The sequence below is a fragment of the Neophocaena asiaeorientalis genome, unplaced genomic scaffold (genome assembly GCF_003031525.2).
Source record: "Neophocaena asiaeorientalis asiaeorientalis breed wild unplaced genomic scaffold, Neophocaena_asiaeorientalis_V1.1 scaffold24, whole genome shotgun sequence".
NCBI lineage: Eukaryota > Metazoa > Chordata > Mammalia > Artiodactyla > Phocoenidae > Neophocaena > Neophocaena asiaeorientalis.
The window spans coordinates 4634047-4659763 of record NW_020185317.1 but is presented as its reverse complement, the minus strand read 5'-3'; the positions used below and the strand labels follow the sequence as shown (position 1 = coordinate 4659763).

Genomic DNA, 25717 nt, shown 5'->3' with positions numbered 1-25717 from the left:
CAAATCATACTTCTCTATTCTTGCATCACAGACCTTGGTGTAGAGCTTTGGCGTGAAACTGCCCCTGCTACTACTTGTGAGACCTTGAGCAAGTCTTTAAAACCTTCTAATGCCATTAGTTTCTTCCTCTGTGAAAATTAGGCTGTCATTATTGGTTATATGTATCACAGATCTGTTCTTAGATGGGGGTGTGAGGTGTATGTCTGAATTCCACTGTTTTAGATTTAAGACCCAGATAGAAGCCTAAATCAGTTATTGACCTTATGTTTGTAATTTTTCACTTAGGCAGTTTTTCACAATTTTGAACTGTGTCTGAAAAACCAACCAGAGCGTATGGTAGACCAAACTGTGTCTTTAAAAAAAAACAATTAAGACAAAAGCCCTCTTCAGGGAAATTTGGGAAATCTTACAGATGGCTAAATTAAAAATGCTGCGACACATAATGTCTTGATGTCTTGTGATCAGATTCCCAGGATCCGAGACCCAAGAAGAGGGTGAATTCCTCTGTGTGAAGTGAATAGCGTGTTGTCATTTCTGAAGATTCCACCAGCTTGCCTTGTATAGCCGTTTTCTCAGTATCCCAGGCTTTTCCTGCTAGCTTCATTAAGACCATACATACCTCATGTGCCCCTCTGATAACTCATCCATTCCCTGTATACAGAGAGCATTTGGTAAGACTTCAGCATCATAGGACTCCTCCATGAATTTAGCTGAGATACTAACGTGTATTGTAGGCTTTTGAGTCCTGATTTGGCTATCTACTGTGGCCAAAAATTCGAGTAGAGCCAAACTCACAGTGGGTAACATTTATGAGATGCTTGCTATATGTGTCAGGTGGTTCGTGCTTTAACGCACAATCTCATTTAATCCTCAGATTAGACAGGAGGAACCAGTATCGTCCTCCTTGTCCAGATGATGAAACTGGGATTTGGAGAGGTTCAGTAATGTGCCCAGGTTCACACAAAACTGAAAAACTTTGCTAGATAACTTGGAGCTAAGGTTTACACAATATTTCACATACATTTGAAGCCTTGTCATACTGTATGACATGGAATCTGAGCAAAGAGCTCAAAAACACTTAAGTCAGGGTGACTTGGATTCAAGTTCAGTCAGTTTCATCATCTAACCCCCCCTTACCCCACACACTGACTTTTACTTCAAAACTGCTCTCAGACTGCTCACTCTGACATTTGAGGCTGTCTGAAATTTGATTCCAGTCTTACTTTCTAAGCTATTACTCACAGGAGGTCTTTGCTTGAGGCAAGCTGTTTCATCCCGTGTGTCTGAAATGTGGTTGGGTGGGCCTTTAGGCTGCTATCCATGTTTTAATTCATGTTATAGCCTGTGTAGAATTTCCTTTCTTTTTAAGGCTGAATAATATTCCATTGTATCCGTACACCATACCTTGTTTACCCATTCATCCGTCAGTGGGCGCTTGGGTTACTTCTACCTTTTGGCAGTTGTGAACAATGCTGCAGTTGAACCTGGGTGTACAGATATCTGCTTTGAGTCTCTAGCAATTCATACTTCAAAAAAATACATTTTGAAGAATACAACTATCCTAGCGAAAAATTTTTAAAAAGGCCAGGGTTCAACTATGACCTAAAAACCAGAATCTCACATGCTGCTCTTCGGTGGAATGTTACTTTATCCAAATCTTGCCCATCCTTTTAGACCTACCCAAACCCTGTGACTTCTCCGGAGCATTCTTGGACCTCTGCAGTTGACAGTGACCTTTCCTTCGTTTAAACCCAAAGCACTCCTTTAGGCAGTAAGAAAAGAAAGACTAATGCACTCATTTAGCTAGGAATCACTTAAATCCTGTTGCATCTGTTTTTGTGCCTACGGCGGTTAACCCTTAAATTTTATGTTTTATGATATAAAAGTCTCATCTCCTAAGCTCTGTTATAATCTCCCAGGGGCACAGGCCACAGGAGTGTCCTGTATTTTCACCACGCCTAAGATGATGTTTTGCTTAAGGAAGGCTCTTGATAAATTCGTTGCTTGCTTGTTAAGATGGTTGTAGCCTAAATTCAGTCAAGGAAATCAATGCGGTTGTGCAGCCACGTGAAGGGTTATTTTTATCTGAGTCCTGATCCATCCTGGATTTGAACTGTTATTACTTTAGAGGTGAAAGAAACATGGCTTGGAGACTGGGACTTGGAGAACTCCAGCACATTCTTGAATATTTTTTTAAGACATTTTAGACTAAATACTTAGCATTAAGTGAGGTATTTAAATAAACATTACCTGTTGCATTGCCACCTTCCTGATTCATTTCTCTGAAGTTAAAGGATGATTGTGACACAACGTCTTGCATTTCTTCAAGAGGTAGGCACAACTTGATGTGCTGGGATAAACATTGAAAAAAAAAATTCTTTTCTGTTGAGATAAAAAAATTTCCCTGTAACTAGAAGATCTTTTCTCCCCCTTTCTTTTTTGTTTATTCCTGGTGGTGTGAGGATTTCAGCATTCTGCAGATAGTCAAAAGGGAGGCTTCTGCCCAACAGAGTAGCTCTCTATTATACAAAGGCGAAGACGCCCGGGGAAGGCGTTGTACAACACAAGTTGCTGTGATGAGGTGTTCTTGGCCACTTTTTGCCAAAGCTTTCCAGGCCTGACAGCATGGCTTGTGTGCTCTAATGAAAAGAGAACAGATTCTTGGCTCCTGGTCCTGATTCCACTTTTGTTAGATAATGTGGTCATACCACTTAACTTCTTTGTGCTCCATTGTTATGGACATTGAAATGGAGACTTCATTTCTACCTCACGGGGATTTAGGAAGAGTTTAGTAAAAAGGTGCTTCAGTGTATATTATATATCAGAACTATAATAACTCTGGGGATGAGTTTTGAAGAAACTGCAGTGACGATTTGTAAACAAGTCGCCAGAAGTCATTCTGAGGAAAATAAGAAGCTGGTAGATAGGCAGATGGGATGCCTAGTTAGAGTCTCAACAGAGCAGGGGCTTTACAAATATTTTGGAAGAATTTGATATTTGGAGAGAAGCCTCCAAGTACTCATCATGGTGAAAAGAAGTCATTATAGGATTTCCTTATGTGTATTTTATGGTTTAGTTATAATTTTATTTTCAATTTCGTTGAAATATAAACTTTCAGGGTTAGGGCTTCTTAAGATCTTAATGTTGCCCTGGGAAGAACTATGATATGAAAGGTGTGAAAATCTTGTGACTTTTCTGTTGTGTACTAACGTTTCCTTTACCTGGCATCGTGGAGGAACGTGTGTACGGTACTGCATAATGGAGATGCACAAAATATTAAAACTGTGCTTCACTATTTAACTTGAAACAAGTGTTTTTGGTTGGATATCTTTCCAAAATGTATTTATTGCATACGTCCTTGTCGTCGAAAACAGAATACTGGCTGTCTCATTTTGGCCCTTGGTTGTTAGGCCGTGTTCTGACTCAGTGCTGTGATGAGGCACTCAGGGCCCACTGAGCCGAGCTCTTGGTTCTTATTCTGAACAACTCTTCATTTTTATACTTTTAGAATTATTTTGATCACTTCTTACTCCTTTCTTTCCTTCTCTGTCTCTCTTTTTTATCCTTTTTCTGTCTCTTTCTCCATTAGTGGCCGTTGTTTCTTTGCTTAGGGCGGGAGCTTTTAACCTGCTATATCAACTGTGTGCAAACTCTTATGTGCATATATTATATGTGTGTTTTTTGGGGGGAGAAGGTTCATAGCTTTCATTGGCCTCTCAAAGCCATCAACAACTAGAAAAAGATTAAGAAGTGCTCTGTGGCAGTATTTTTTAAACTGCAAGCTTCAGCCATTAAGTGAGGAAGACCGTTTAGTGGGTTAGGACCAGAAGTTTTAAAACATTTTGTAATGAATAGAATTGAACAAAGGATATCAGTGCATTGCACATGATAAGGATATTTATGATTTTGTGAAGCTTATTTCATACATATGTATGCACATATGTGTATGTAAATACACACTCAAACACACATACTTGGTTGTGATGCCAATTTTATTTTTTACAGTGAGTCATAGTCAAACATTTGAAACATACTGCCATGAGAAGGCCCCAACTTACAGATGTTGCCGCTGTTTCTCTGTAGTGTGCTGAGATGCTGTATGCCAAGTTTATTATAAACGTGGCTGAAATGAAAGGGTAGCGAGAAGAATTTTCTTTTGTTCTTGAAATGTTGACAGAATTAATTACATAGGACAATTTAAAGGGGAAGGTAAAATAGAAGATAGACCAACAGCGACACTAGCATGGTTGCTGCATTTGAAAGTAAAACCTGGTCCTGTGAGCCCTGAGGGTGAAGGCTATAAGCAGTGGGTTGTGTGTGTGTGTGTGTGTGTGTGTGTGTGTGTGTGTGTGTGTGTGTGTGTGTGTGTGTGTGTGTGTTATGCGGGCCTCTCACTGTTGTGGCCTCTCCCGTTGCGGATACGCAGGCTCAGTGGCCATGGCTCACGGGCCCAGCCACTCCGCGGCATGTGGGATCCTCCCGGACCGGGGCAGGAACCCGCGTCCCCTGCATCGGCAGGCGGACTCTCAACCACTGCACCACCAGGGAAGCCCCCAAGCAGTGGTTTTTAACTCTGGTTACATGTTTCTTTTTCCGGGGAGACTGTACGAGATGCAGATGCCTGGCCCTTCTCCCGACCACTGAAATAGAATCTCTGAGGATGGGGTTCTGGAAGAACTTTCTTATGGAATGAAATGCGTGATCCTTGGGTTATATATCTGTCAGGGACCTTTCCTCTGGCTTCTGGATTGTGGTCTGGAGAGTGGCGGTTGCTGGATGACCATCCTCCAGAAAAGACTTCCGTTTTCGCTGTAATCACAGTAGGAGCACTCGAGTATTATTTGGTTATTCACAAGGCATCTGTTCTGGAATTCTAGAGATATCTGAAATACGAAGACAGGGATTGTTTTGACTTAGGAGTGTTTGTACATTCTTGGTTTAATGTCTGCCCTTGAGAAGTGAAAGATAAACTTGTTAATTGAATATGCCATTTGTAGAAAGGTAGAGCCTTTCCTTTCCCTCTTCCCTTTTCCTTTGCTCTTCTTCTTGTCTTGTCTGGCTGGTTCCACAGGGTGGTGAGAGTGGAGGTGGCCTTCTGTTGTCAGGGTGGTGTGCACACTTCAGGACTTGGGGTGCTGGGGGCCCGGAGCATGGAGGTTGTGAACTAGGTTGGCCGGGATGGCTAGGAGGTTGTTTCCACTGAGGAAATAAGTACATTGATTGAGCTCATCCATCCATCCATCCATTGAGGGTCATGAGAGCCAGACTTGTCTCAGTTGGAGAAGGTAGATAGAACCTAATTGCTAAGTAGTTTTTGCCGTTATGAGAAAGGAGTCCTTTTTGGTGTAATTGGCCTAATAGAAGAGCGGGCTCTGGATTCCAGTAGGAGTTGCTCTGTGAGCCATTTGGGACATAGGGACCAGGTGGAATGTGAGCGCAGCCCAGAAGTGGTCTGGTGGGAATGAGCTAAGCTGCTGGAGGCCTTTTGTGGGCTCTCTCACTGGCACCATCCGAGTCCGCAGTAGCTCGTTGGTGCTGGACCCAGTACATACCTACCTCTTATTTCCAGTCGAGTGAGTGAGTGGAATTCTAGAGGACAAGAGGCAGATCCTCTTTGCTGCTCCCTTTTGTAAAAGTTTACAGTGCTTTTCTTTCTTTTGTTTTTTGTTTTTTTTTCTCCTTGGCATATTCAGAATAAAAAGGACACGTAATGCCCAGCTCTCTTATGCACATACTTAAGAAACTGTGGCTTACCTCCAACTTCTTTATTCCAGTTGTTACTTAATGATTTAGTTTAGGATCTTTTTTAGAGCATGATGCAATAGGAAAATACTGACTTTAAATTGTATACAGTTTCTAGTTAAAAAAATAATGAAGTACGGTCAGCCCTTGGTCTGTGGGTTCCTCACCCACAGATCCAATCAACCACAAATCAAAAATATTCATGGGAAATATTCCAGAGAGTTCCAAAAAGCAAAACTTGAATTTGCCATGAGCCAACAATTATTTACATAGCATTTACATTGTATAAGGTATTATAAGTAGTCTAGAGATGATTTAAAGTACACGGGAGGGAGGATGTGTGTAGATTACATGCAAATACTATGCTGTTTTATAGAAGGCATCCTTGTTTGAACATCCTTGGACTTTGGTCAGTCTCTGCAGGTGGTCTTGGAACCAATCCCCCAGGGATACTGAGGGACAGATGTATATCATTTATAAGCCCAAATGTTAATTGATGTAAAAATGAACTGTCTGGTCACTATTGTTCTGCTCCCTGGAAAGGAGGTTTAATTTGTTATTGCAGTTACTTGAATGTAGAGTAGATAGCTGCCTAAAACTGGAATAGGATTGTAAACTCCACCCAGCCTATCAGCTGCTTCCAGGAGTATCTTTTTTTTAAAGAAGATGTTGGGGGTAGGAGTTTATTAATTAATTTATTTATTTTTGCTGTGTTGGGTCTTCGTTTCTGTGCGAAGGCTTTCTCTAGTTGCGGCGAGCGGGGGCCACTCTTCATCGCGGTGCGCAGGCCTCTCACTATCGCGGCCTCTCTTGTTGCGGAGCACAGGCTCCAGATGCGCAGGCTCAGTAGTTGTGGCTCACGGGCCTAGTTGCTCCGCGGCATGTGGGATCCTCCCAGACCAGGGCTCGAACCCGTGTCCCCTGCATTGGCAGGCAGATTCTCAACCACTGCGCCACCAGGGAAGCCCCAGGAGTATCTTTTGTGTCTCAGAGAAAGGAGGCTTGTGACTATGAACATTTGAGTTATTCTTTTGGCAGATGTGGGACTATTTAAATCTTTGACTAATGCACATAGAACCTTCAAGGAAGAAACCCATAAACAGCAAGGGCATGTATCACACAGTACAGGACAAACCTACTAGAAGTTCAAGATTAGAGGATGCATATCTGAAACATAAAGTGGAATGGAGAGGGAGAGCACAGTTTCCCTTACTGTTTGCTTATTCAGATTGATAAAGCTTGTCCTGCTTGGTCCTTTTTCTTACTTGTTGAGCCATGTTGATGTATCGGTAAGGTAATTGTCGCTGTGTAACCCCCACCCCCAGTTAATTGCATAAAACAGCGACCATCTGTTTGCACACAGTTCTCTGGGATAGCAATATAGGCTGAGTTCAGCTTGGTATGACTTCTGCTGGTCTCACCTGGGATCGTGAATGTGGCTTTAGGCATTTGGTGGCCTAACAGTGACTGGATGGTTTAGAATGGCCTCACTCATGTGTCTGATGGTTGTCAGGCTGTGTAGTTCAGGCCCTTGTCTTTCTTTGTGACCTCTCCAACAGTCTAGCTCAAGTTCATTTGCATCATGGCTTCTAGTGTCAGTCATAAGGGTGGGGGAGGGGCAACATCCCAATACACAAATGCTCAAGCCTCTGCTTGTATCTCATCTTATAATGTCCCTTTGGTCAAATCAGTCACATAGACAAGTCCAGATTGACGGGGTGGAGGATAAACTCTGTCTCTTGATAGAAGGAGTGGCAGAGTCACATTTCAAAGGTTTTGCATAAAGGGGTGGTAAGAATTGTTCCAGCCATCTTTGCAAACAGTCTACCACAGTCTGACAAGGAACCCGAGGCGGGAAGGATATAGTTGAAGGGTTTGTTTGGTGGTTACGCGTGGCATATAGGTTTAGTAATATATTAGGCACTGTATGGCAGTGTACTCGGTATTATATTTCAACAGAAGAATAGTTGTGTGAAAGTGGTTTGTACCATCCATGTTCTTAGTGATGAATGGATTCTGTGCATATTAGTCATTCAGTTAAATATTTATGGGACATTATTCATGGGCCAGCCCTGTTCTAGGTGATAGGAAAACAGCTGGGGGGAAAAGCACACACAATTCAGTATGTACAAAAGTCACAAGTAACAAAGAGAAATTTAAAACTTAGTAGTGTGGCTTTTGATTTTGGGTTTGAGGCAGCTGAGTTTGTTCTCCATGCAAGAATGCCACACAGGCAGATTTTCATCAAGAATTTAGCTGCCCGTGAAATTTGGTTTTAAAGAGCAACTTGGTAACTGGTTTCTCTGCTAACAGCAAATATGTATTTTAATTATTGTATTCAAGAAACTACCTTAAAAAGGGAGATTCATGTACTTTTCTACTAAAGAAGGCTGATCTTTCAATCAACAGATATTAAAGGAATAAATCAATTATTGTATTCTCATATCTACCAATCTAAGTAATTCTAGTCTATTAGTTATAAGCCGTTCAGACAGTTATTCAGTCTCTAGCATCTCCCATCTACTTGCCCAGGTGGGTTGGACTGTGAAGAAACCTTTCTGGAAGAGTCTTATCTAAATGGAATAAGTTAAGACATTTGGACTCGTTGCTTGTCAGGCCAAATTAGTTGGGTCCTTAGTGCTAGGGTGTCAGAAATAGATAACCCTAATTGCATGGGAGCTGAGAGTTTTTCTTTACAGCAGCAGTCTTATGTACTCTTGCTAAGATTGTATTCTTATAGGATGAAAATAGGTATAAAAATGACCTGTTCAGTTTTCCAGGTTGGGGGAAAAAATCTTATAATTAAAATAATTGTGACCCATGTTTTGAAAAAAAAATCAGAACATTTGTGCTGTTCTCTTTTCTATTCTGTTTGATCTGACAATCTGCTTGAATCCAGTGGTGACAATACTGGAAAAACTTGTTGCTCTAAAAATGTCACCTTTTGTTGCATGGCCCTGGAAAGGCGGGGAAGTTGGAAGTGACTTTTTTCTTTCTTCTTTCCTTTCTTTTTTTCACCTTTTTATTAAAAAAGCTTTTTATCACTGACATATGTTTGTTAGCATCCCCCTTCCACCACCACCCCAGCCATCTTTATAATGTTGAAACTGAAAGGAAAAATGGAGCTGAGTTACAGTTAAGTGACTTTTGCTTGTGGCATTGCGCTAGTCTTTGTACAAAATGACCTAAACCAACACTGCTCTTGCTGCCGGGAATTTAAGATCGAAATGGAAAGGAAGATAACTCGTGTTCTGGTTTGCAGTGTGAGAGCGTTACTGTCTGTTAAAATAGGAGCATTAATCCCTCTGAGAGTACATTTAAATTCTACATTAAATTTAAATTCAACATGAAATGTACTGTCTTTCAGCAAGTACATTTAAATTCTGAGATTAAAGTCCACTAGATATAACATGAAATGATTTTCTTTGAATACCCAAGGGATAACTGTGACTCTAATACTGAATTGTATGTGGTCGGAGCCCATTGTAGAGATGGACAGGCTGTGTAAGGACAGTGCCAAAGTCAAGGCCCCATTGGATAGGTATGGGTATGGGTAGGGAGGAGGGGAAGCCTGGGTTACTGTAGACTGAAATAGGAGGATAAAGATGAGAGAGGGAAACACCAGTTCTGCTCGGAATCGGGGAAGGCATAGCTCTTGCTCACAATTAGCCGTGGTTGTTGACAAAATTTTTGGCAAGTATGACAGGGCTTTGGAGGACTCTTATCCAGGGTCATGAATTAATCTAGAGATTTATTTTGAAAGATATTTTCAATGTATAAATCTATGCTCTCCGTTTATCAGCAAAATGAATAAACATTATTGACCATCTGTCTTTAGAAATATTCTTGAAAAGTATAAAATGAGTGGTCAGGCCGTAGAACTAGTGTTTTTAAAAAGATGAAACCATGCAACATTAAGACTTAAGATGTTAAAATGGGTATATTTTATTCTTTCTTTTGCAGACATACATTGGAAGTGTGGTTATATCTGTTAACCCATACCGGTCATTGCCCATTTATTCACCAGAGAAAGTGGAAGATTACAGGAACAGAAATTTTTATGAACTGAGCCCACACATGTAAGTATGGTATTAAAGCATTAAGTTTCTCTTTCACTCCAGAGCTGTCTAGTTGACAGATGTGTCCAGCTGTTTCCTCTGAGTCTCAGGAAAATGTTTTAGTCGTTTTTAAAAATTAGATGAAGGAATGTGGAAGTTAATTGTTATGCCTTATTTTAAACTAAAAAAAAAAAGGCAGAATATTTCATTTGGCCTCAGGCTCTTTAAGTTCTGAAATATTTGGGTTCAGTATGTAAAGTATCTTCTGTTAAAAATTCTGTGTAAGTAGCAGCTGCTGCTAATTATTTTTCAAATAAAACAGGAATGGTCATTGTTTGTTATTATAAAGAGCCCAAGCAGCATTTTCATGCTCTTGTTGGGTCAAGAAAGATCCCAAGTGTTGGGTTGTGTAATAGTTTCTGAGGAAAAGGAATAAGTAATCCCTTCAGTTTATAATATTCATGGACATTGTTCACCAGATGTGTACATTAAGCCAATGATTTCACCTTCCCTGAAGTTAGTCACTTGTTTGATTTTTCTGAGGTCACTTGTTATTGTAAATAATTCCTGTAAATAATAACCTACAATAATTACACAGTACTGAGGTTGAGAAACCCTGAACTAAAGTGAAAGAATCTGCAGAGTTTTAGTTGTGTCCTAGCAGAAAAGAATTTTCTCTGTATGATTGAAGATGGGCTCTATTATTTTTGCTAGAAAATAAATCTAATAATTAAAGAATATACATACCACTGTTTATTTTAGTTTCTTTTGATAGTGGAGCATACAGTGACATTTTTGGACTGTTTGGAACTAAAGATTTAAATAATTTGTAAAAATGGTTATTAAAAACTAAACACAGTATTTTACCAATCAAGCGGATTCTGATTATTCAGTTTTCTCCTAGAAGTAGGTTTTGCAAGTGAACTTGTTTCATTTTGCCTTAACAAAAATAAAATCTATTGGGATTGACATATATACACTAATATGTATAAAATGGATAACTAATAAGAACCTGCTGTATAAAAAAATAAAATTCTAAAATTCAAAAAAAAATCGGAAATTTGTTTGATAAAGTTATCCCTATAGTTAAAGTCCCTGCAATGAAATACCTTATTTGATGCCTTAATATTTATTTTAAATTCTAGGCCTTGAAGCCATGCCTCTCAAATGCTTAGATCAGCTATGTCAGAGTCCCCCAGGAGCTCAGGAAAAACCTAGTTTCCTAGGCCTTACCTCTAACAAGCCAGGAATCTACATTTTCCACAAGCATTCCAGGTGATTCATATGTATGTGCAAGTTTGAGAACATGTTGTCTCAGAGATATATTTACAAATGTTTTCCCTTCCTTAACTGCTTACCGCAAATTATGATCTTTTACAATAATAGCATGATAACAGTAACAGTAATGGCTTGTATTTATTGAATACTTACTATGTGCAGGTACTTCTCTACATACTTTCCATGTATTATAACTCACGTCATTCTCAAAATAATCCTGTGAGGAAGGTACCATTACAAATGGGGAAGTTGTCTCAGAGAAATAAGTCATTTATCAAAGCTCGTGGGTCGGGAGCAGAGGTGTGAAAACAGTCATCTGCTGTGCCTCTCAGCTGGAAATGGGTTCCACCGTTCTCTTCTTATGGCCTCTTACTGTACAGTTGTATTCTGCTACCTTTGGGTTGCCTGTGTTCCTGCATCCTGGACCCTCCAGGATAACTTAGCTGTGCCTCACTTTGCTTCCAGAGACCACATGCCATTCTTCCATTTTCAGCTTAAGTCTCCACTTTGGGGTTGTTTAGATATATAATAGATGTCCATTCTAGAACATAGAAAGTCATGCTGTGGAATATCCACTTTTATCCCTGTTCCTGAAAGGTTCCTATAAGAGGCTGCATAGCACTCCTACCCAAGTTCACCCCTTACCCCCCAAGGGAAAAACACCACACCAGCAATAAAATAAACTCCCAGTGTGCTTAAGATAAAGACAGAATCTTTTTACCATGATCTATAAAACATTGTGCATGGGGTGAAAGGTACAGTCTCATCTAATAAATCTGAATTCTCTAGATTCATATCACAGCTCCTTCCCCACCTCACTTTGTTCTTTCAGTCCTCAGCACACTCCTTCCCACCACGTCATCTTTGCACATTCTGTGCCTTCTGCCTGGAATGCTTTTCCCTCCCTTTTCCCCAAGGCAACTCCTGTTCTTCCTTTAGATCTTAGATTGCATTAGACCTCAAGGAAGAAATGTCCATCCCTCACCCCCTCCTTGCCAAGGTCAGATCTATTGCTCTTGTCACAGTTACAGTTAAACATTTCTTCATGGGATTATTTGATTCATGTCAGCTTCACCTGCCATGCCAGCTTTTGCTCACCATAATATTCTTAGCACCTGAAAGTAAGTGTTCAAAATATATTGAACAGGACTTGGTTTGAGTCCCAGATTTTCCAGTTACAAACCATGTCATCTTGAGCAAATTACTTGAAAAAACTTCAACTCATAGATTAAGTAATTTGTTGTGTACAATAGGAAAATAATTATTAACTCGTAGGATTTTTGTGAGGGATAACTATCTAGTAGATATTTAGAAAATGTAATTATCTGATATAAGTAAAGTGCTTAGCAGGGAATCTGTCGTTATGGACAGCTGTTGCTATTAACAGTGATAAATATAATAATTAATGTAATAATGAGACATGTGGGACACATTCCCGACATTTTAACAGGCTCTTCCTTACCACTTTGTCCTCCACGGTGGGACATTTCCACTTCCTCTAATGCATTTGCCTGCATTCTTCTTTGTGAGTGTCCATCTTTGACAGCATCTGAAACAGGGTCAGTGCTAGCTAGGTTCCCTACTAAAACCCAACCTGACCTTCTCTCATAGGATCTTTGTGATATAATAGGATAAGATGACTTCAAGCTTTTGATGCATTCTAATCATAACTCTTCAAGAATTTGGTTCCAATTTGAATAAAAAAGAACTTTAAAGCAACTGACAAAGGATTAATCTCCAAGATTTATTCAGCCATAAAAAGAAACAAAATTGAGTTATTTGTAGTGAGGTGGATGGACCTAGAGTCTGTCATACAGAGTGAAGTAAGTCGGAAAGAGAAAAACAGATACCGTATGCTAACCATATGTATGGAATCTAAGAAAAAAAAAAGGTCATGAAGAACCTAGGGGTAAGACGGGAATAAAGACACAGACCTACTAGAGAATGGACTTGAGGATATGGGGAGGGGGAAGGGTAAGTTGTGACAAAGAGAGTGGCATGGACATATGTTCACTACCAAACGTAAAATAGATTGCTAGTGGGAAGCAGCCGCATAGCACAGGGAGATCAGCTCAGTGGTTTGTGACCAGCTAGAGGGGTGGGATAGGGAGGGTGGGAGGGAGGGAGATGCAAGAGGGAAGAGATAAGGGAACATATGTATATGTATAACTGATTCACTTTGTTATGAAGCAGAAACTAACACACCATTGTAAAGCAATTATACTCCAATAAAGATGTTTAAAAAAAAAAGAACTTAAGCAGCTGCTCAAACCAAGTACCTTGAAAATTGCTGATTAATTAGCCCCAGATTACATTTGGAATTTCATTTGACCTGTTGTTCACTGTTAGTCTGCAAAACCATCCAGATATTTCCCTCATAACTCATGTGTTTTTGAAGGTGTCCAGAAATTATCTTTCTTTAGATTTCAGACAATTGAAAAATATTTACATTCTACTTAAGTACGTGACTCAGACAGCAGAAATGTATAAATGAATAAAATGAAGATAAACAGTGGCTTCTTATCTATGTTCCTTTTCAAAAATGGTTTTCTGTTGTCATACCTCTTCTGTTCCCTTCTCTGGATTCCTGTCCCCTGTATGTTTGGAGCTACACCTTGAGCGTGATAACGTTGGGTGGCTTGCCCAGAGAAATGAGGGCCCTGCTGGGCAGCATAGATGATACTGTTTACCTTTCTAATTGTGTAAGCTGTGTCTTTCCAGCATGGTTTTTAAATATTTTGCACATAAGGAATTTTTCTTAAATATCCCAGTGAGGGCTTAGTATAGTACGTTTCAGACCTCTCAGTAACTGCGTTCATGGAGAACTGCCTAACGTCAGGGATGGGAAAGAATGACAGGGGAGAGAGATAAGGGAGATAACTGAACTATTTACTCTCCCTCCACTCAGAATAGCACGGTGACAAACACCTTCTGATATTTTAGTTACCAAATCCACTGGCCTTCCCTTGGGTGATTGCCTTTTCGTCTTGCAGCACTAGATAAAGTGTATCACCCTCAGATGGATCTTCCTAAAACCACATCATGGTATTCCCGGAAACCTTCCTGGGCTCCCCATTACTATTTGAGTGAACTCCAGGTTCACTTGGCTTACTGTTGAGGCTCTTGGCAGTCCAGCCTTCGTCCTCCTCTCCAGCCCAAACACCACTTCATGCCTTCGTGGAACCTCCTTTTGAGTCGCAGCTTTCCATGTCTTTTCCTTTCTGCCTCTCCCACCTCATACCCCAGCTCTACTCTTAACATCCCGCCTGTCTCCTAGGTTCTGTCTTAAAGGTTTGATCAGCTCCAGACTAACCCACCAGTGACTCTTCCTGCCTCTGAGTTCTCAGAACTACTCATGTGATCTGGCACACCACCTTTCTTACTGTGGTTAATTGTGTTTCCGTGTCATCTTCTTTAATGAGATAGAAGCTTCTATAGACCAGGAACTTTATCCTGTGCATCTCTGTGGTGCTTTCAGTGCTTTTCTCTTCAGAGCTCAATAACAAGAGAACAAAAGAGGTTTTAAATAATATTTCATTACATTTTACTTGTACTATCTCATCTCTGACAATTCAAGGAAATCAGAGTATTCTTGGCATGCTATTTGCCGCGTTTATTCAAAACTTCATGCAGTGTAATGAGAATTTTTTTTTCATTTTTATAAAAAAGTAGACTAAAGTATTATAGTGCTCTTCAACACTGAGTGTTCAGGTTCGATTCATTCCTGATACAGAGCACTTCCCACCTAATTATATGCAGTGTCTATTGAAGGGAACATGCTGCTAAAAGGAAAAGTGCCCCACCACCAATCCTTCCCGGTAGTCGTGACCCAGGAGTGAGCTGAAATGTGTCCTTCCCAGATTGAGACATGGTGTGGTAGCCATATTACGCAGGCATTACAAGCGCTATTTGAAGCAAGCTGTCTTTCCATTTCAGTAAATGAAAAGCCTTGCAACAAATTCTAAAAACTGAGAAAAATGTCTTAAGGCCTTGAAAAATTTCTGGCTACTCTCGCCTAAAAATGGACAAGTGATTAATGGGAGGATTTGGAATATGTTCCTCTCAGTTGTCCAGGTGTGAGCCCCCTGTCTCTAGGGAACCTCTGACCCCTAATTTTATGACAGTTGGTTTTGCAGGACCAGGTACTAGTGCCCAGAGAATGACATTGCTAGAATGCTTGTGTGTTTTGAGTCCTTGTTAATCGGGTTATTTTACTCCATTCAGGGTGAACCAGATACATGTTATAAAAAACATTTCTGACTATATCTCAAAATGTGCCAGTGCTGTGGTTGGATGTCCAGAGCTTAGGATAAGGGTTTAAGGGAGAAGCCCCAGGTGTTGTCCCTTTTCTCGTTATCAGTATTTTCCTCTATAGCGGAGTTGAAATTCTGTGAGTAAAATTTTGTTTTGAGAACTTTTATGACAGCTAGATTCTGAACTCTCATAGAGGTTGCTTGTACAACTGGGTGTTAAAGTACTTTCTCAAGGAAAGTGAGAAGGAGTGTGTGTGTGTGTGTTTGTGTGTGTGTGTTTGTGTGTTGATGTGATGTCACTGAGACTTTTGTATTATTTCCCTCATTTCCTTTTTGGAATAGTGGAGCCTCCCATTCATTCAGTCCCTCCCAGAAAACCACTTGCAGAAAAGGGTTTTATGCTTTCCCATCTAGCATTCTTTCTACTTTTTGCTTTAGGAAAGTTACTTATTTACTGAGCAAATGTTTATTGAGAGCTTACCATAGGCCAGACTCTCTTTTAGGCACTGACATACAGCAGTTGAACAAAGCAGATAACATTCCTGTCTTCGTGAGGGAGACAATCCTCAAACTTAAGTATACAGAAACCAAGATTGTTCAAACCGTTGGTTAGGGGGGAAAAGGGTAGAGCAAAGGGAGGAAAGCTTTTGTGAAAAACAAAATGAATTTAAATAGTATTCTTATAAAGCACCTCTAAGCCATGTTGTCTCAGGTAGTTTAAGTCAGTAGCCCATAGGTTGTGATCTGGAAGGGCCTGCATCTGTGTACGTCTCTAATCCACATGAGTAACTTGTGCAGGGGGGCATCTGAGCTCCGTCTTACTCTTTAGTTGGGATACCTTAAGTTAACATCTCATGTGGAATGCCACCATCTTAAAAAGAGTTCAAATTGCCCCTTTCCCTTTCTGCACGACTGTCATGGGTCAGAATAAGCAGAAGGCAGCCACCGTATTTGCTGTCTTGGCAGATACTTGTTGGATTCTGGACAAATGTGGATGAGAAGACTTCTTGATGAGAGAGATTGATTCCTATTAGCAGTGCGATGCAATGTGGTAGTGAAGGGTAGGTGTTAAATAGAAGCTTCCTGAGGCTGGGTCCATGCCGAGAGACACGTCTGGGCTTCGCACTGAATCAGATTTTACGAAGCTCCGTGAACTGAACTTCCTGCCTTTAACTCTCAAACTTTTATTCTCAGTCTGTTGCTTTATGGGAGTTATTTTCAAAACAGTGTCTTTCAGAATACATACTCTTGGCAGAAAGGGACCTCAGCTAATTTCTCTTTCAGATTATGAACTTTTAAAAATAAAGTTGGACGGTTGGTTCTATACTACCATAATGTTTTTACCATGAAAATCATTGTGATAGAAGAATACATTTATTAATGAAAAGTGTTTTTGTATGTCTGAGAAGTCTCAGCATCCTAGTTTCTAGATCCCTAATTAGAATTTTTATCACTTCTCAGAAAAATGCACGTCTCAGACTTGAAAGTTTATTTTGAAAAGGCAATTCATAAAGCCGATCACACGTTCATACCAGCATACATGATTATTTCATTGGTGTATAATATTAAGGGGAAAAAATTGATTCTTGACAAAATAGGTTGCTTCCTGCCAGAATGTTACAGGACTTTCACAGGCCCTGAGAAATTCTGCAGCCTTCTGGAAGAGATCCATTTTATCCAAAGGAGTGGCACTGAGGCCTCAGCCCTGAAAAGCGTTAGCCTGACACTTCATCTGCACTTGGAACCCACGTGAGGAGTGCTGTCTAGAGGGGGTGTGTTCAGGGGAGGGGTGCCCCCTTTGTTGTTGAAATAAGACACACTGCTGTGGTCTGGTGCTGGGACTTGTGTGGCAGTAGGACCGGATGGGTGGGTTGAAGGGAACTGTGTGGGAGTTTGTCTAAACAGGGCCCGGCAAATACTGGTCCTGATCCAGTCTGGGGAAATCAGCAAAGCCAGGAGTAATAGAAACAGAGTGCAGTAAGGCTCCCAAGGGGGCCCATCCTTGGGAGACTGGGGAACCAAGAGTGGGCACTGGGGCTGTCATGGGACAGAAATCCATGCAAGGGAAGCAGGCCCTGGAGGACCAGCCCCAGGAAGGGGGCTTGCTGCTCTCCCCACTGTCTAGGTGTACTTTCCACCCGCTGCAGCCTGTCTCAGGGATCCAAACCCTCGAGCAGAAGTGATTGTTCGTTCATTTGATCAACATTATTAATCATCTACAGTATGTGTGAGGTGTTGGGGATACAAAAATTATTCATCCCTAAGGATTCACAGCCTAGTGTGGGAAACAGACCAGTGAGCAGATAACTGGAGAAGAGAGAGAACTGCTGTGAAAAAGGTGGGAGATCAGAGTGCCCATATGTTCAGGTCTGCCCTGGACAGTCCGTCACTCCTGTTGTATCAGCATAATTATCAGTAGTGCCCCCTGTCCTCACAGGTGTCTGAGTGTGGTCCCCGTGGATCAGGTGCTGTGGGTGTGCCAGGGAGAGGGTGTTCAGCCCTGCCTGAGGAGCTGGGGGATGGGACAGTGGGAGTCTTGAAGGATGAATTTGCCACATAGATAAGGAATAGGGTTTAGGCCCAGGAGATCATTTTCCCAGCAGGGGGAATAGTGTTGATCCAGTGGTTCAGCAGTTGTTATTTGAGTGCCTGTCAAGTACCAGGCATGAGTGCAGGTACTGGGCAAATATCTTGGCCCTTTGGAGCTTACATCCTAGCAGGGGGAGAGACCATAAACCAGAGAAGGAAATAAACTAAATGGTGTTGGAGATGGTGACGAGTGCACAGAAGGACTGTGTGAGGGTGAGGGTTCCACGGTGTATCATTTGATATAGGGTGGCCAGGGATGCCTCACTGAGATGGTGATACTCCAGTCGTGTCCTGGGGGGTGAGGGGGCGAGCCGTGTGAAGTGCGGAGGGAGGAGCGTTCTGGGCCAAGGGAACAGTGTGTGCCAAGAACCGAAGGGGAGACCCAGAGATACGACGTGGCCCGTCCATGATCTCAATTCCTGTGGTTCCCAGAGGCTGGAATGCAGGATGCAAGCTGGGAAGGGGGATATATGGTAGAAGAGGAAGAGCAGATCTGGGTCACAAATGGCTTGTGTGCTGAGGATTTGCAGTTTTAAGCAGGCAGGAGGAGAGATAAGGTCAGCCTTGAGATTTGGACTGTTCTGGAGCCCCAGGGGAAGAGGAACTCAAGGACAGTGAAGTTTAGGGATCTGGTTGGCTTTGGCAGTAATCCAGACTAGAAGGGAAGAGGGCAGAGTCTCATCTGGAAATGGGTGGACATTTCAGAGGCAAACCCATAGAACTCGGGGGGAGTGACTGAAGAGTGAGGGGGGCGGGAGGGAGGCTCCGAGGCCAGTCATGACTCCCGGCTGAGCTGGGGGTGTGGATGCCAAGCAATTCCCGAAAAGGTGAACTAGTCTGGAGACGGCCTTGTAAAGCAGCAGTGGGCACTGGGGGTTGGCATGAACATGGAGTAGGGGGCTTCCTCCCTGGCACCTTCGTGTTCCCTGATCCAAGCATGGGGACAGAGTGGCTTGTCTGAACTTAGGGAAGAGAACGTGTGTAGACCTTCATTTCCAGTATTGGCTCCTTTGCACTCACGCTCAGTCACTGAGCATTTCTCTTTTATAAATGTGCTTCTGAATGGTTTTAAGTAAAATTTGAATAATCCCTCATTAGTGTATGAATTTACCGTGTAGCTGTTTTATTTTTAAGGTAATTATTTGTTCTGTGTTCAGTTGTTTATGCCTCTCAATTCCTTGGCTGTACGTGGCTTTGATCTTTCTCCTCAGGTGATTATGATTTGGGAAGCAAATAGGCCCGCTTTTGCTGTGTGTGAACTCCCCTCTCCCATGTTTTCTGCTTTTTGGGTCTGTGGTTAGCTGTGTATATTTTTAAGAGAGTGCAGTTTTGTAGTCTTATTTTCTTACTCCTTAAACCTGATGGCTTGAAATTTCAGCATTGAGACATTCACTGCTCTCATCAATTCCCATGTTTCCCTTATCACCTGTTTTATTCCCCAGTGGCCCAAGAGCAGATGTTGTGTGTTTTCTGATACCAGAGGTATGGCTATTTCCAATACCAATTCTCCGATGCCAGCTGGGTGTCTAACAATACAATTCAATTCTGGTGCTAACTACCCAGAGTTATTGCAGGTCTCAGAGGTCAAGGGCTCAGCCCCACAAGACAGCCCCCACTTCAGATGCCAGTGAAAAATGGAGTGCCCAGGCCACCCACACTTCTACCCAGCTGACTACAAATTTGGGGGTTTCTACTACCCCCTCAGGTTCAGTACTTCGCTGGAATGACTCATAGAACTCAGGAGAACACTCATATTTACTGGTTTATTGTAAAGGATGCGACTCAGGAACAGCCACATGGAAGAGATACATAGGGCAAAGTATAGGGGAAGAGGGGTGCAGAGTTTCCTTGCCTCTCTGGGCAGGCCAGCTTCCCAGCACATCAGTGCCTTCAATCCAGAAGCTCCGGAATCTCCTTGTTGAAGAGTCTTTATAACCCAATCTGCAGCCCCCATCCCCTTCCTGGAGCTGGGGAGGTGGAGCTGAAAGTACCCACCCTTTGATCATGTGTTTGGTCTTTCTGGTGACCAGTCCCCAGCCTGAAGCTACTTAGGAGTCCCACCATGAGTCACTTCACTAGTGTAAACTCAGGTGTGGGCAGAAGGGGCTTGTTATGAATAAGAAAAGGCAGTCCTGTTACTCAGGAAATTCCAAGGGTTTTAGGAGCTCTGTGCCGGGAACCAGAGATGCAGAAGAAATATATTATTGTACCACAGATATGCATGCACGTATGGATACATCCTTCTTAAGAAGCGTAGTAAGCTTGTCCTGAAATAAGACTTGAGTGTTAGCTTCCTGAAGCCAGGTTAATGTCGGAGTTTCTGTATGGTGTTATAGAAACCTGAATTAGTGGGCCTTCTTTTTATAAGAAATATCTTAAGGGTAGTTCAACCTAGGGGTAGTTCAGTTCCGTAAACATTGAATGTTATAAAGACTCAGCTGTCCAGTCCCCTCTCAGGCACCCCCTCTACATGGGCCCTGGACCCCATCCAGCCCCTCTTATACCCTTAAGGGCATTACTCTGTGCTTATTTCCCCTCTCCACTGTATTATCAACTTTTTCTTCTCCCTCTTCCCTTTCCACCAATGTACATGCTATAATATTTCTCTTGATTCCATGTCACCTAGCTATCACACTGTTTGATTCCCTTTATTACTTTTTGAAAAAGTTGCATATACTTGTTGTCTCCAGTTTATCTTCTTTTCTTTATTAAATTCACTCTAGTCAGACTTTTATCTCTCTTCTCCATGAAAACTGTTCTTTTCAAGATCATCTATGACCTCCATGTTGTCAACTCCAATAATCAAGTTTTGAATCTTCTTCTTTCTTTAATTATCAGTAATATTTGACAGTGTGACCAATTCCTTCCTAAAACCCTTTTTAAAATTTGACTTTCTGGCCTCCACATTTTCCTGTTTTCCTCTAGCACACTGGCTGTTCCAGCTCTTGGGTGGAAGGCTGGACGTGCCTCTTCCTCTCTACCTCTGAATGCTGGTATGTCCAAGGGTTTGGCTTTGGGGCCTTTTCCTTCTCCTCTGTAGGCACTTAGATGAGCCCATTTGGGCTTTAAATATGTCCTGATGCCCCCAGATTTAGGTCTCCAGCTGGACCTCACCCCTGAGCTCCTGGTGACTCAGCTACATTCAACCCTTCAGTATCTCCCTGGGGTGTCCAAGAGGCACCTGGAACTTCACATGCTTCAGACTGGAGGGCACCCCCGTCCCCATCCTTTCTCTCTTCCCGGGCAGCGGCAGTACCATCCTTCGGCTGCTCACACCACAAACCTTTTCTTCCTTCTCTCTCCCACCCCACATTCAGTCCACTATCGGGTCTTGTTGGTGCTGCCTGTACATATCCCAGTCTCGCCACCACTGCCACTGTGCTCGTCTGAGCTGCCATCCTTTTTCACTTAGATTATTGTGGTAGCCTCCTAACGGGTCTTCCTGTTTCAACTCTCCCGTTGTCGCCTTCTCCCACACCTCGATCCCCTGGCCATCTTTTCCCCAAAAATGTGGCGGCTGTGGGCTAAAGTCCTCTTTCTTAAAGATGTCCACTGGATTGTTTTTCTTTGCTTTGGAAACCTGCAGTGGCTCGCGCGTGACCTGCAGAGCTCCACTTGATGTGAGCACTGGCCACCTGACTGCCCTTGTGAACTTCCCATCCCCTTGCTGCAGTCACGCTGGTTCCTCACTGCTCCTCTCACACGCCACCTGCTCTGCGTCGCTCTCTCCCCTTCAAGGGACCAACTTGTTTGTTCTCTCACTTCAGTTAGGGAACGCCTTAATCGTCACTGATTACCTAAAATACCTAAAATAGCAACCCCTGCCCCAGCCATTCACTGTCCCCTTAGACTGCTTTACTTTTATTTGTTTATCATCTGACATTTCACTAGGTGTTTGTTGTGTCTTTATTATTTGTCTCCTATATGTGAATGTCATCTTTAGGAGAACAGGGGCTTTGTTATTTCACATAGCAATTAGAATCCATGGCAATTAGAATAATGTCTGTCGTGTAGCAGCTACTCCATAAGTATTTGTTGAGTGAGTGACTGAATTAATGAATATGGTGACCTACTCTTTGCTAGAAACTGTGTATAGAAGATACACATGGTCTTTGTCTTCACGAATCTCAGGCTAGTTGGGAGGAGAGGGGAATGGCTACATAAGCAGGTCTTTTTTTTTTTTTTTGCGGTACGCGGGCCTCTCACTGTTGTGGCCTCTCCCGTTGTGGAGCACAGGCTCCGGACACACAGACTCAGTGGCCATGGCTCACGCGCCCAGCCGCTCCGCGGCATGTGGGATCCTCTCGGACCAGGGCACAAACCCGTGTCCCCTGCATCGGCAGGCGGACTCTCAACCACTGTGCCACTAGGAAAGCCCCGAGCAGGTCATTTTTATATAATAGTGTTCTTGCAATGACAGGGAATAAGGTGGAAGCACAAAAAATTGGTGGGTTCAGAAATTCTGAAGGTGCCACCTATGTTGAGTCTTCAAGAAGGAATTCTAGAAATAGGTGGCCACTGTAAAGTGTAATAATGATCTACATAGAAGATAAAGCGAAGGACGGACCAGTTTGACTAAGCCACAGTGAGCCAGGATGGTAGGAAGGTATTTGAGGAGGTAAAAGGTATTTGAGTTGAGATGATAGCTACATGTAGAACTTTTTTTTTTTTTAAATAAAACATTCAAATACCAGTCTACTTTAATCATTGGGAGGATTGAAGGATTATGTTTATTCTAAAGTAATAGGAGGAGAGTTTGGGATGAGGGCATTACTTAAAATTACAAGCTTATGTGTCGGGAAAAATTGCCGTCTTGCATTTTCAGTCACCAACTGGAAAAAAAAATTGTGACTTGTTAAATATGCCTAAGTGTGTACGTGTATAAATGCAGTGTTTTAATGAATGAGTGGTAAATGACTGAATGTTGAAATGAATTTTGTAAGTATAAACAGATGTTAGTTCATTATGTTTTATGACAAAACCTCTAGTTGCTATTGGTGATGAATCATAATGTTATTCAGGAGGAAGAACATTTGATATACAGCAGTCCTGATTGTCACTCGTCATTGACTTACGCGAAGGATGTGCTGTCCTTTGGATAGGGAATCCTCCCCTTGGGATGTTTGTGTTCATTGTCTGAATGCGTGGGCCGTCAGCTTGAGGTCTGAAAAGAATATGCCCAATTACGTTAGAAACATAACGTAATAGATGGTTTAGTCTAATTTCACAAGAAGTTAGCAGTAGAGGAATAAGTTAGAATGCATACATTTTCTACTAATCTTTGTCCTTCAGTCCACCTCAACAGCACAACATTAGAAAGCACCTGAACGGAGGGAAGATTATTTGGCTGGTTTGCACCATGGACCTTTATTTTGGGGAAACACAAGCAGGCATCCTCTTAGGGTTGCCTACTTAAGACCTAGACTGCCACCAGAGGGGTCCATTTCCACTTTTACCATCTGTATTTTCGTGAAGTGTGGGTTGCTAAGGGCTCTTGAATGTTTCTTTAGGGCTTGCTAGTTTTTAAGCCACTGCTTTGATTACTTTCAAAAGACATACTCTCACCCTCAGATACCCTACCTCACATTCCGTCCTACAGTGTTGCTGCTGCTTTTCTCTATATTTATAATTGCCTTGGCCATTGTTAAATGGCAAAAGCTTATACATAATTTTGTCGTGTGAATAGCATTATGGATAAAAACAAGGATGTTAAAAATGGCAGAATCCCATCCGTGATCAGAGAAATGTATTAAAGACAATGTTACTGAAGTGTAAAGTTGTTAGGACATAAATTATAAAATGCACCCATGTAGCTATTTAAGATTGTGCAATATGGGTGAGTCATTGCTGTCTGGTTACTCATTACCTGGAACATGGGTATAAGGAAGGAGAAAGTGTGGAAATGTGTATGGGTGTTTCTTGGACATTGCTCCTAAAACAAATAGAAAATGGTGTATAATGCTTTGAACATTTGCTTCCTTTTCATAATGTAATATGATTGTCATTATAACAGTATCCCATCTATGATTGTATGTGCTATACTTTGTCTTGCAGGCATAGATAAGGTAGCATAAATGAGTCTTAGAACTTGAAAATCTTTGTCATTTTCTATACTTAAAGATTTTTCTTTGGTGTTTGCATATATCTGGCATTGATCTTGAACAGAACTTAGAAAATTAAAATCAGTCCTAAGAGAAAATTCTGTCTGTGAAAATAGAGAGGTTGAGTTTGAATAAATTTGTGACTAGGGATCAGTTAGTTGTAAGCTCTCCTTCTCTTGGCCTCTTCTTGCCTATCCCACTGTTGCTTTCATTTCTTCTTTTCAGGCACCCTGGTCTTGTATTGTTACACTCACTTCACTCTTCTCCACGTATTCAAATCCTACTCATCTTTCAAGATGCGTCCGGGGTACACCTGCATTTTGAAGCCTCTTCCCAAAAATGCCACTTGGTAGTCCTAACACGTATTTTCCATAGCATGCATTATGTCACAGTTGTATGGACTTCGTTGCATACTACCTTATATATTTCATTAATTGTTTCCTATTTAAGGGTTGGACAAGAGGAAGCATCTTTTGAGCAAGGACTATGCAATTATAATTATTTTCTTGCCTCAAGATCATTGGTCTTAAAATCCATCCAGTATGTTTGTTTATCTATAGTTAACCTCAAGTCGTACCATCCTAATGTATTGTGTACATTATAAAACATCCACAAGAACAGGAACTTTAAAAAATGATAAAGATCTGTAAGTAGAAGTTATACTATTTTATATCCATATTCCAGTGGCTCATCGTGGGCGTACCCTGAGATGCACACACCTCACTTTGGAGACCTAGTGTTAGGGACATGTTAGGGACTCAGGAAGTATTTATTTTTAGCCTTCAGCTATTTTCTGCTGGTTGTTAACAGATTTTCTACCTGTCCAAAATAAAACTCAAGGCGATAGTCTAAGTATGTTTGACATCTAGTTAGGGAATCTCAGGGATGTATTAGAATAAGGTAGGCTATGCTTGGAGAACAAGACTTCACAGCTCAAGACACAACACACTGAAGGTTTGCTTGTCACTGACCACGCAGTCTGATGGGGGTCAGATGGTGTTCCTCAGAGGCTGTCCTCTAAATGGTGACTCATATACAAGCTGTAGTTGTAGCAGCTGGAACACATGGCTTTTAAGGTTGCTGTGGGAGGTGAAGAGAGAGCATAGTCAGCTCTTCCTCATTGGCTGGTGTGCAGTCACACGGGCCCAACCTCCTGCAAAGGAAGCTGGGAAATGCACCCAGGAAGGGGAAAATGGAATGGGATTTAGTCAACATGTGGCATGGCCTCCTGTTTACCAGGATCATCTGTTCATTTCATTAGGGTTGTTACTGTTTGATAATTTAACTCATGGGTTACCATGTAAAAGCAAGCTTCTGTATGAATTTAAACATGAGTTTAGTAGTATAATTTAGAAAGAAAATAAGTCCTCTTAAAGCACTTTCAAATATTTTTTCCTTGTAATGACTGTAATCACTGTGCGTTTTCACATTTCCATTTGAATCTTATTTGAATACATTTTAAACTACAAAAGTAAAACTGTTCACTCATTTTTCATGTTTCTGTTGTTATTCCTTTTTTTTTCATGCTGCTAATCGGCAGAGACTAGTGGCTTATTGGTTTATTATGAACAAAGGTTTTTAATAGTGTCACATCTCATTGCAGTTCACAGAAGTAGTTAATATGTGAATATTATCTAAATGCTCTAATAGTTTATGCCAGTAGATCTGTCTTTGGTCCAATTCCTATATTACCAAT

The 25717-nt window shown here is 41.6% G+C and overlaps 1 protein-coding gene across 3 annotated transcripts in view; it reads left to right on the top strand.

The window, feature by feature from the left end:
• Positions 1-25717, top strand: part of MYO1B (myosin IB) — a 184638-nt gene that overhangs the window by 41776 nt on the left and 117145 nt on the right. For all 3 annotated transcript variants that reach the window (XM_024733654.1, XM_024733655.1, XM_024733656.1), the window contains exon 3: positions 9706-9821. In XM_024733654.1, coding sequence (XP_024589422.1) covers positions 9706-9821 — 116 coding nt within the window. The remainder of the gene's footprint in view (positions 1-9705; positions 9822-25717) is intronic.